At 41.0% G+C, this 12792-nt stretch overlaps 1 protein-coding gene across 1 annotated transcript; it reads left to right on the top strand.

The window, feature by feature from the left end:
• The first annotated feature begins 3407 nt into the window (after positions 1-3407).
• On the top strand, positions 3408-7556 carry LOC127634387 (uncharacterized). The gene is made up of 12 exons (XM_052113923.1): positions 3408-3542; positions 3728-3944; positions 4033-4157; positions 4466-4671; positions 4831-4840; positions 4932-5021; positions 5246-5362; positions 5494-5569; positions 6172-6343; positions 6457-6605; positions 6710-6777; positions 6928-7556. Exons 2-12 carry the CDS (start codon positions 3827-3829, stop codon positions 6943-6945), a joined length of 1149 nt encoding a protein of 382 aa, XP_051969883.1. The 5' UTR covers positions 3408-3542; positions 3728-3826; the 3' UTR covers positions 6946-7556.
• Positions 7557-12792: the final 5236 nt, after the last annotated feature.

Here is a 12792-nt window from a genome sequence, read left to right as displayed (position 1 = left end):
AGCCACAGGAAGCTGAGCATCACCAGATGTCGTGTCACCTCCCTCCTGTGAACAGAACAGTTGAACATTTTAATGATCTCAGCCTCAAAATACTAGAAGGTGAAGCAAAAGGGAAACTTGACATCCTATACTGCGGTAGCCCACTCATGGGCATGGCCGGTGGGAAGGGTAATGACATAGGCCATCTTGGAAACCCAAGTTTCCAGAGTGTGCCTGATAGGAAGAGAGGAGGTCCCCCAGGCCGAATCCTGGTCTGCCAGGTGTTGTTGTAGCTGAGCAGTAAGGAACATGATAAATAGTTTAAGGTGTTCTCCTGGAACCCTAGATCTCAATCTGACTGAACATCTGTGGGATGTGCTGGACCAACATGTCCGATCCATGGCGGCTTCACTGCGCAACTTACAATGGAGTGGTGATTGCGTTGTGGGCTAAAGCACATAACTGGTAATCGGAAGGTTGCTGGTTTAATCCCCACCTTCCACCTCCAAATTGATCCTGCTCCAGAGTACAGGTCTCGGTGTAATGCTCATTCCTTCAACGATAAATGCGAGTCCGACCATCATCCCTGGTGAGACAAAACCATGACTCGTCAGTGAAGAGCACTTTTTGCCAGTACTGTCTGGTGCAGCGAAAGTGGGTTTGTGCCCATAGGTGACGTTGTTGCCAGTGATGTCTGGTAAGGATCTGCCTTACAACAGGCCTACAAGCCCTCAGTCCAGTCTCTCTCAGCCTATTGCAGACATGTCTGAGCACTGATCGAGGGATTGTGTATTCCTGGTGTAACTTGGGCAGTTGTTGTTGCCATCCTGTACCTATGATATTCAGATGTACCGATCCTTTCCAGGTGTTGTTTAATGTGGTCTGACACTGCAAGGGCGATCAACTGTCCTGTCTCCCTGTAGTGCTTAGGCATCTCACGGTACGGACATTGCAATTTAATGCCCTGGCCACATCTGCAGTCCTCATGCCTCCATGCACCATGCCTAAGGCATGTTCACGCAGATGAGCAGGGACTCTGGGCATCTTTCTTTTGGTGTTTTTCAGAGTCAGTAGAAAGATCTCTTAGTGTCCTAAGTTTAACTGTGACCTTAATTGTCTACCGTCTGTAAGCTGTTAGTGTCTTAACGACCATTCGACAGGTGCATATTCATTAATTGTTTATGGTTGCTGAAATTATATATATACAGTGTGTGTGTGTGTGTGTGTGCGTAATTATGACTTTTAGGCATTACAGGAAGTACAGCTTCAATTTATGTTACAACATAATTTAATTTAAAGTAGGGCTGGCAATCGATTAAAAATTGTAATCGAATTAATTACATGGTGTCCCAATTAATTAATCGCATTTAATCGCATATACAAATATTTGCTGAGATAGCCACTCATATAACAATAATTCAATATATAATGATGAAATGATTATACATAGTTATCTTTAAATATTACAAAATTATATATAATAAATTTTGGGATTAATTGCATACATTTTTTTAACACGTTATTTTTAATAAAATGAATCACACTGAATTAACTTCTTAAATTGACAGCCCTAAAAGCGGTTTTTAATTATCTGTGTTGTGAATTCCTTTGATAAAAATTACTTGACTTGGGATAAAAACACAAAAGAATAGGAAAACAAAGATAGACAAAACAAGATGGAACAGTCTTCCTAACAGTTACAGAATTTATTGTAAAAAAAATTAGCGAACAAATATTTTTGTGTACTTATGGAAAATATGTTTATCAATAACTACAAACCAACTGATGCCAAACTAATTACTACACCTACTGAGTGACAGCTTAATAAACAACCATATTACTTTGCTTTATTTCAGATTGTTTTTCTTTCATCACATTCCCAGTGGGTCAGAAATTGACATACAATTTGTTAGTATTTGGTAGCATTCCCTTTAAATTGTTTAAATTGGCTCAAACCTTTTGGTGTAACTGGGTCAGGTTTGTAGGCCTCCTTGCTCAGACATGCTTTTTCAGTTCTGCCCAGATATTTTCCATTGGATTGAGGTCAGGGTTTTGTGGTGGCCACTCAATACCTTGACTTTGTTCTCCTTAAAGCCCATGGTGCAGGTTTTTTTTTTTTTTTTTGGCAATTTTCTAGTTGGTAATAAACATTTAAACAGTTATCCATTGTATTTGATGTTGTAGGGTACTACAAAAAGAAATATAATACTGGAAAAGTAGGTGATATGTTAGCTTTTAGCTACAGCTTAGCGATTATTCTTATTTCTCCCACAATGCATTCCATGACGTCACATGAGGTACTCGCTGACTGTTGGACGACAGAAGAAAGCCCGCGGCCCGCCTTACAATTGAGGGAGAGTGAGACGAGGAGTAGCTAACTAGTGAAAGAGTGACAGTGACAGATTTATAAGTAAGTAGATAGATAGATAGATAGAATAGCATAGCATAGATAGAATAGCATAGATAGTGAGAGATAGCATAGCATAACAGATAGCTTAGAGATAGATAAAGAGTAGATCATAAATAACGTTTGTCAAAATGGTTTATTACTGTGTTTGTGGCGGGTGCAAGAACTCCAGCAAAACTGGACATAGGGTCCATTCCTTCCCCAAGGACAAAGGGATCTTCCGAAGCTGGGTGCAGTTTGTGAAGATTAGGCGGGCAGATTTTTCAGCTAGCTCTGTCACCGCCTACTCGAGAATATGCAGCACGCATTTCAAAGAGGAGGATTACCACTCAGGGGATGCTAAAATGGTCTCACTTGGATTAAAGAGTGAGAGGAGTGCTAAATTACTTCCTACCGCCGTGCAGTCTGTGAACGCAAACCTCTCTGCTTGCCCCGTCCGAGGTCGAGAGACACCGTCTGCCGTAGCGAGAAATTGCCACGGTAAGCATCATGCTAACGTTAATGTTTACAAGCTGCGTGTTAGCTAGCTCTGTGTGTATTTTGTATACCGTGTTCCCTTTGACACAGCCTCCACTAACTTACAAGCACGATCACTCTGACACAAGAGCATATTTCGTGATTCACGAATAAAAATTAGAATAATAATAAAAAATTGCCCTGAAGTAAAAGTCCATATCATCATGAAAGCTTTATGGCTGTGCCATAGGTTATTGTTTCCACTGGGAAACTAACGTTAGTTGTAGCACACACGTCCCATTTTATTGATGGACTTATGAAATGACTGGGAATATTTACTTATCTTCTTGGAATTTCAAAGATGATAAGTAAATAATTCTCAGTACTTCCAAGTTGAAAATAAATGATTAAATGTTTCCATGTACTCCTGCAATGTGCTTGTACACCCAATGTGCTTGCGAATCACTGTTCTAAGTATTCATAGTATACCCACCTCTTATTTCACCACTACACTCATTTGCATTTTGCTGACCCTTTTTCATATTTGTTTTTGCAAGATGTTGACAGACGCCTCACAGCAGGAGACTGTGGACAGTGTAGACACTGTGGAGAGTGTCGATACTGGGGATCAGCCCTTGCCCTCCTCCACTTCTGACGCTGGGACACAGTGTTCTTTGAAGCCCCCCCCGATGGTCTCACGGTAAAACTTGGGTATTTTAAGGGGTAGTTATTAGATATAGTCTCTAAAACATTGCCAGTATCTATGCAATCAGAACATTTCCATACACATTGATTAAATTAATACATAGCCTACACCAAAAAACATACCAGTTTAGATTTGCCATGATTGTCTCATGTTTGGGTATGTTTACTGCCTCTCCACAGCTGTGCAGGTTAACCTGAAGCCCAAGATGGTCAGCGTGGGCACATAGACATCATTCGGCACACAAACCTCCACTCCCCTTGCTAGTCCTGAACAGACAGATGAAGATGATGATAATGCCTCTGTCATCAGTGACTTATCGTGGGTGCCCGAAGAGCCGATGCATGAGGAGGACTTGTTTGATGAGGAGCCACCTTACACGTGTGACCCCCATCACAAGTGAGATTTTTGAATGCTCATTTTTGTGTACTGTAGCTTTGGTAGTTTGAATGCCCCCCCCCCAACAACAATTTTTTTGTTCTTGTAGTGGCATTGACATTCATTGTTTGCCAAGAGGAGCTGATGGGCCTTTTTGTCATCTGTCCGGCCTGTTGTGAGAGGTCAGATAGTAGCATCATGCAGCAGGAAGGAACTTTTCTTAAGATCAAGCAGGTACGGTTTTGTTTACGCAGCAGGCCATCTGATTAGAAAATCAGAATATCTAATTACAATCTGATAGCTCTGACTGTCTTGCCAGTTAATTTAATTTACAATGTATGTACCAGGCTGGCTTTAGTCTATTGGTTTGTGATGGCATCATATTTGAGTGTTATACTGTATTGGTCATGTGTGTTTCATTGAAAACATGAAACCTTTGACCAGTAATGTACAGTACCTTATCTATATTGAATCCTGATATACTGTTGATTACACTTTTTTTCTTCTTTTTTTCTTCTTCTTTTTTTTTTTTACATATCTAGGTCTGTGCATCATGTGGCTACCACCGTTTCTGGCAAAACCAGCCAATGCTCCACAGGAACATGCCGACCTGCAACCTCCTGTTAAGCGGGGCCATTCATTTCACTGGATGTTTGGCCACCCAGACATTAAGAATGTTGACTCTGTTTGGCCTGCAGTGCATCAGTGCGAGCAGTTACTTTCGCCATCAGCGCGCTACACCATCCCTGTAATCGTTCAGGCCTGGCAAAACGATCAAGCTGAAGAATTTTAGTGACCTCACGGGCAATGGATGGCGGGCTAGTTCTTGCTGGTGACTGCAGGTAAACCAGTGTGAGAGCTCATAGACCAGTTGCACATTTTGATTTTTTTATTTGTTATCATGTAGGGTGGCTTTAGTTGGCATTTGCAGATGACATGGTGGATTGTCTTTACAGACCTTGGTTATTAAAAACTTGAAACCTAATTCAAATTTGTAATTAATTCCAGGTCAGATTCTCCTGGGCACTGCTCGAAGTATGGATCCTACTCTCGATCGAGGACAGAGTGAACAAGGTGGTGGATGTTCAGCTTGTTCAGGTAAACCTGATGTTATTAGACAAAGAAATGAACTCTGCAATTTAGTAAACTGATTGTATATTAATATAACATCTTTCCACTAGTACAACGATGCTTAGAGCTTTGTGTATTGCCTAACTAGAGTACAGTGTATCGTAATGCTTGGACCAGCAACGCGTCGGTTCATTCACGCCTCCTTCAACAACACCAGCATTTTACACTTACACTGTTATGTCATGTTGCAGAGCTCAGAGGTCCCCAACAGCTCATGGTGTGAGCTTGAAGGGCTCAAGCGCAGTGTTGGCCTGCTGAGGGGAAAGGACCTGCATTTAGCAACGCTGATCACGGACCGTCATCGCCAGGTATTTACAATAAAAATGCAGTATAGAATGTAAACATCTGAATTGCACTGAAGCTGGATGTTTGTGGTTTGCTGATACACGGAGGGCCACACAGGTCAATCATCCACAAAAGTTTGTTTATTTCTCCTTAGGTTGCCAAATGGTTGAGAGAGGAGCTGAGCCCTGAAGGGACACGGCATTATTTTGATGTGTGGCACATTGCCAAAAGTATGTATCCATTGTTGGAACCTTGAAGCAGTTTTTGTTAGTGCATATCAATTAATACCATTTGTTCTAAAACAGGTCTGGGGAAGGCATTGGATGCAGCTTCAAAGAGTGTGACCAACTACAGCTGTGGAGGCCTGCTATAGTGAATCACCTCTATTGGACTGCAGCCTCAACCCCAGACGGCAACCCAGCATTCATGGAGGCTAAATGGAAAAGTTTAGTCAACCACATCCAGGACATCCATGACCATGACACCCCTGCTTTCTCCAGTTGTGCCCATGGCCCTCTAGACGGGGATCAAGCGCAACAAAGAGTGGCTGGACCCAGGTACAGTACACACAGCATGTGGTATTATGTACGCTCTACAGTTTTGTTGTATTTGCTGTCTGAGTGCTTTGACATGTGACCTATGATGATTAAATTATTTTTTCATTCCCTGGCAATCTCATAATATTCTGTTTACTGTTTATGTTTGCTATAATTCATATGCAGGACCATTTCATGTGTTTCCATTAAAAAAGAATTTTTGTCTGAATCTATCTTGTCTATTTATACGTTTTCCATCTGTGTGTCTGTCTGCCTCCCTGTCTTGGTCTTTGCAGGCTCATTGGCAGCAGTAAAGTTGGAGAACATAATCACGAGGACTGCCTTACTGAAAGATGTTCGACAGCTGTCTCCACAGCATCAGACATTCTCCCTTGAGGCTTACCACTCCCTCATCTTGCACTTCGCACCCAAGCACACAGGGTTTTCATACGTTGGGATGTATAGCAGGTCAGTGCTATCCAAGGAATAATACAGCCAATTATTATGCCTTTTATAGTAATAATAGTACCTATTATCATGCCTATTGTAGTAAAAAAAATCTCAAATGTGTTATTTTGTAGGCTTCTCTTAGCGGCGCTGCATTACAATCACAATGCCAACCGTGAGACAGCACGGAAAAGTGATGGGACGGAGAAGTACTGCGTGCGGTATCCAGGCTTCAGAAAAGGTGCCCATGTGGTGCGTCCCATCCAAGAGGCAGCCTCATACGGTAAGCAGTGTCATGCAGTTCTATCATATTTTGAGATGGCTCACGAGACATCTGTGATCAGTGGCAATGATCTTTATTCAGTATTATTATTATTATATCTGCAGGTTATGCAACATCATTGATGAAGGCCCTTCAGGAAAGCTACACCCATTCACCTGCAGCTCTTCGAGAGGTTAGCGCTAATTTGTCCTCCGATGCACCCGCCCCCATCGCTAAATCCTTCGAACAGGTTCCTAAGGAGGAGGCCGTCAGCCTCTTCCTAGCCCGGCAGTCACGCTACAAGAGAACCTAAATTCACATTATTATTTTTTTTTTTCCACAGACAAGTCCAATGATTTAGTTGTAAGTATTTATTTTAGTTGTTATTTATCTTCTTTCCTTCTGTCCCTGTCATCTCATTTGGTGGTGGTTTCCTGTATTCTGCATGTTTTGTGTGTTGTTGCTTTGGTTTTACTTTGCACTAAATCATTACTTTTTTTCGTCTTTGTAAGTGGCATTAATTGTCGCTGTACCCCATTCAAGGGGTCCTGCATGCTGCATGTCTGCTCCTCTGTCTGTTATTTGCATGAAATTTGTTTTATGTAATTCAAAATAATTTACCAATCATTTTACCTGTGCCTTGTCAACCTCTGTGTGCGGTGTTGTCTGGGTTCACTGTGTGTCAGCTTGATATGCTTTTGCATGTATCACTGCATATGCATTCATGAGTGTGAGTGTGTGTGAGTGTGAGTGACTGTGTGTGAGTAAGTGAGTGTGAGTGAGTGCGAGAACCATCAGTTGACCCTCAGGTAAGACCACACTTTTGCAGGCAAAAGAAACAATGTGCAAAGGTTTCAGGTCTAGTCCTTCATCAGTGGGCTTTTTTTATATAGATTTGTTTACATGCAACCTGTGCCTTTGTTCAGTAATCCTTGTCCTTGTTCAGTAAATGTTTAGTAACCCTTACAAGCAATGCCAATAAACTGTTTTTTCTTATTAAATTTCATGTGTTCTGTGTACTTTATAACATTTTAAGGGCAATTGGGCGATCACAACAGAATAAACAATTATTTTTATTCATTCTCATCCAAACGAGGCCATTGAAAGCCCTGATAGGTTTGGTCACCACTTTGGAAGTTTTGTCTGATGGTTGAAACCACACAAGAGGGTAGAGGCTTCCTTATACTCCTCCCTAAAACTCCATAAGCCCAGCGTATAGCCTGCCTGTACGCAGTGTACCGGTATTGCCTAGGAATAAGTAGGAAAGATTCTTAAGTTTTAAACTCTGTAAGTAGGTTGGAAACGTCATTTGAAGCCTGCCTCTTATGCATGTTTGTGCATGCAACACATCTCCTGTCATCTATTGCTGTTGTTCAAAGGACTCAGTGTAAAAACATTGGTAAAGTAAACATAAACCATGAACATACTCGTGCGTGCTGGCTTGAAGGGGACCATGATCCTGTCTGAAGTGTGAATATGCTATTTGTAGCACAAACGGATTCAGGCAGCATGCCTCAAATCCAGGATGCTGCGTTAGGCACGTTACATCTGCTGGCCGCGGGGTGAGATCCTCGACCAGCGACCAAAACAGCTCACCTCCCTACAACACAAGCTCTCCACCACAGTTTCCATGGGACGACACCGCCCACACAGACACCTGCCAAACACAGCGACACAGACGCTTACTACTCACTCACTCCCTCTCCCGGTAAGCCTGACGGTGTCAATGACAATCAATCACGAGGAAAACTAGTTGGCACTATCAACAATAATCACACTGACGACGCCTACTCGGCGTCGGCTACGGCGAAACAACATTTTCACCGGAGAAAGAGGTAAAAGCTTAGAAATAAAGCATAAAAGTTATTGTATGCACTGCTGTTCATAGACTACTAGCTCCAGCGGTCATTGTTGCGTTTCTAAATGATAGCAACTCGCCAGGACACTACACCAACTCTCCATTCATTCTCCTCTGACCATGCATTTATTTGTCTTTGACGGCCATCTGCTCTCGGTATTTCCTCATTCGCCCTCTCACGTCTAAACGGTTCGAAATTGTATGGCTGTGGGCCATCATAAATGTTAACTGTGGGTCTTGCCACCTCTTCCTCATCCCAGTTAGACGCCATAGTAGTCAGTGCTAGTCTGATAGAATTAGTTCAAGTAGCTGAGAACGGCTGAGGCTACATTCCACCGCATCTACCTCATGTGACGTCATCGCCGAATCGCGTAAAAAATAACCGTTTCTAACCAAAAACTACAAAAACTGGACTTTAACACCATTTTGGAGACATTTCTAACTTTATATACATATCTTGACTGCTTTATCTACCCATTAATCGACAGTGGTGTTTAACCTGCACCATGGGCTTTAAGCCATTTTGCCACAACTTTGGAGGTATGCTTGGGGTCATTGTCCATTTGGAAGACCCATTTGCAACCAAGCTTTAAATTCCTGGCTGATGTCCTGAGATCTTGCTTCATTATATCCACATAAATTTCTGTCCTCATGATGCCATCTTTTTTGTGAAGTGCGCCATAACCTCCTGCAGCAAAGCACCCCCACAATATGATGCTGTCACCCCCGTGCTTCACGGTTGGGATGGTGTTCTTTGGCTTGCAAGCCTCACCCTTTTTCCTTTAAAAACATAACAATGGTTATTATGGCCAAAAGTTCAATTTTTGTTTCATCAAACCAGATGAAAATTCTTTGAAAAGATCATTGTCCCCATGTGCACATGCAAACTATAGTCTGGCTTTTTTATTGTCTTATTCCTTGAAGTGAGGCACTGAGTTTGAAGGTATTCCTTAAAATACATCCACAGATACACCTCCAACTGACTCCATTTAGCCTATCAAAAGCTAATTAGCTTATTGGCTAAAGGCTTGACATCATTTTTTGGAATTTTCCAAGCTGCTTAAAGGCACAGTTAACTTAGTGAATGTAAACTTCTGACCCACTGGATTTGTGATGTAGTAAATTGAAAGTGAAACAATATATCTGTAAACAATTGTTTTAAACATTACTTGTGGCATGCACAAAGTAGATGTCCTAAATGACTTGCCAAAACTATGATTTGCTAATATGAAATATGTGGTGTTTAAAAAGTTATTTTTAATGACTTCAACAAGTGTATGTAAACTTCTGACTTCAAATGTGAGTGCATGCAGCTAGAAAACATACAACTGTGTTTCAGAGGTGCGAGTGTAAAAGGCTAACACTGGTTCACACAGCTGTATTCCACAGGAGGGAACTGTCCATTGGACACAGAAACTCTGATTTCCCATTATTTGGGTGGGTGGGTGGGTGTTGGGGGGGCATTAGAGCCGAGTGTGCTTTTTATTAGCAAATGAGAGTGACAGCAGGTATATTCAATTAAAATAATCACATCATAAGTGCTGGAATAATTCATTAACTCAGATTTAGTTAAGGCTTAATTTAATATGTTGCTGTTGGTCAGGAGTACAGAGGAGAGGAGAGCCGAGATGAGACAAGCAAGATATTACACAGCTACAGGATTGAAATTGTCAATTTGTGTTGGACCGGTCCACTGGAGACAACTTTCCCTCTTCTACAGATCATTTTATAAAGAAAGAAAGAGGCAAATGTATGGGGGTGGGGAAACCAGTTGTCTACTATTTTTAACTGCCCCATAAATCTGTTTTTAAATTCCCTTCAATTTAAAATACTCTGGTGAAGCTTGCCTTCATACAGCATGTTAAGTACCACAATCTATGCATCGTGCTACACTTATTCTTGTAGTGTAATTGGTCCAGCTCCCTTGGCTGGTGGCTCACTTACTGGTCCCCCATCCCCACACCCAGGCTGGCAAATAAGAGAAATCCCGAACCACCTTGGGATCTTTCATACCAAAACCTGGCAGAGAGAGAAATTGCAACAGAGAGAGAGGTACCCCGTTTGCAAACATCTAATCCATGCTAGCTAATAGTAACACAGTAACAGCACAGTTCTTCTCAACTGGTTTTGCATCAAGCATCGTGTTAGTTCAGGCAGGTCAATTCAAGCTTGCAGTCAGCTGATCATGTTGTCTACCAATTAAATTCAGACTCATATCATAGACATTCATTCATTCATTCATTCATTATCTCAGCTGCCTTTTCATTCTGTTAACTCCTGCATGGGGAATTTAATTGACTGCTTTCACCGCTGTGTCAGCACATGGCTGCATGGATGGAAAGAAAGTTTTCCCAGAATAGAACCATACGGCCAACACAAATAGATTGTTTTAGTTTGTCTAGAAATCAATAAAAGTATTAATTTGACGAAAGTGTAAACAAAAATATCCTTAAAATAAAAAAAATGAATGTATTGAAGTAGCAGTGAAGTGTCTTGAAGTGCAGTTTTCTTTGGTGTTTTGACGTGTTCCTACTGAAATAGGAAGTTGGGGCGGAACATGTTAATGGCTCATCCCTTTTAAAAGAAAATAGCCAGTAGGCTTTAGTTTGCATCACAGACTGGCAAATTCGCCATCAGTCCTCCTTTCGCAAAATGTAAGACTCCAAGCCAGTGGGCCAGCAATCAAGGTAGTTTGCAGTAGGGACCAGGGTTTGGGGAGGAAAACAACCAAAAATACACCTCTTCACCATCTCTGCATTTGCTGCTTTGACCAACACTAGGGCTGTGTTGTTTATATGACAGGTTGTTTTAGGGGCATGGTTAAAATGGATAAACAAAATAAAAATAAAGTTGACTGTTGGCGTACTGTAACTAAAGAGAACTCATATCAGTGCAAGATAATTTTTTTTTTTATAAAAACAAAATACCTGAATTAATTCTTCACAAGAAGAACAGTAGCATGCATTAAGAAAATAAATAGGGTAAATTTTTATGTCATACTAACTTTAATGTAACCATAAACTACATAGGCCCAACAAAATACAAAACTATTAACACACCATAGGCTAAATAAGATATTTTTACATTGTCTTTAGGTGTTTTATTTCTAATTGTCAGCAGCTAAAACTTCACTGTTATATAACAATTTGATTGAGTATCAAGTTTTTTAAAAAAAAAAAAGGTTTATTTATTGTTAATTGAAATATTTATTAATTATGTTTTTATTTACATTCGGCATTTTTCTCCCTGCACAACCCTATCAGAACAGACCAGCAAAGACTGGTCATGGACAGACTGACCATAGGGAGAACCGAGACTTTTCCCACTGGGCCAGCTGCAAAACGGGGCAGAATGTGCGCTGATAAGCCAAGTCAAGTCAAGTCAATTTTATTTGTATAGCACCTTTCACAACACACATCGGTTTAAAGCAGCTTTACAGAAGATCATGCATTAACAGACGATAAAACTGTAATGTCTATATAATGCCGATGAATCATTATTGTGTAATTAGATAAAATACGATTGTTAATCATGTTTAAAAATAAGTAATTAAAATAACCTTGGGAGAAATCAGACTGACTGTGGGGGCCAGTGAATATAATGTAAATAATGTAAATATTACTTATGTGTAGTTAAAGTCATGGTTTAAAATTTAGTCTTTAGTCTAGACTTAAACTGAGGGAGCGTGTCTGCATCTCGAACAGTGTTAGGGAGACTTTTCCATAGTTTAGGACCCAAATATGAAAATGATCTTCCTCCTTTAGTGGATTTTGATATTCTAGGAACTATTAACAGGCCAGAATTTCGCGATCGTAATGACCGTGATGGAATATAGTGTGGTAGAAGGTCACTTAAGTACTGCGGAGCTAGACCATTCAAAGCTTTGTATGTAGTTAACAGAATTTTTAAATTAATACGGAATTTAACAGGTAGACATTGTAACGATGATAAAATGGCATAAAATTAAATAAGCTTTAAAGGGCCGTCGCATTATGATGAATGGGCCACAACTGGCTAAAAAGGGCTGCAAAACAGACACCCCCCTCCCCCCGCTCAACAACATTTGGGCCAGTGACACCAACCCAACAGTCACTGATGCTCTATGGCAGTTTGGGCTTACTAATATGGCTGCTCGAACACGTCTGGTGGCTTCACCTCCCGCCCGCAGTTTAATGTTGCGTCAGCATTCCAGTTCTATATATATCAGTGGTCTCAACCCACCAGTTGAGAACCACTGCTCCAGAGGGTAAAGTGTTTGAGATATGAGGCTGGACCTATATGCAACAGATGAAATGCATAACACACACACACACACACACACACACTGATAAACACTATCATCCTGAGCAC

Source organism: Xyrauchen texanus, chromosome 41 (genome assembly GCF_025860055.1).
Source record: "Xyrauchen texanus isolate HMW12.3.18 chromosome 41, RBS_HiC_50CHRs, whole genome shotgun sequence".
Taxonomy (NCBI): Eukaryota; Metazoa; Chordata; class Actinopteri; order Cypriniformes; family Catostomidae; genus Xyrauchen; species Xyrauchen texanus.
The sequence above is the reverse complement of the archived record's forward strand: the minus strand, read 5'-3'. Positions and strand labels throughout refer to the sequence as shown.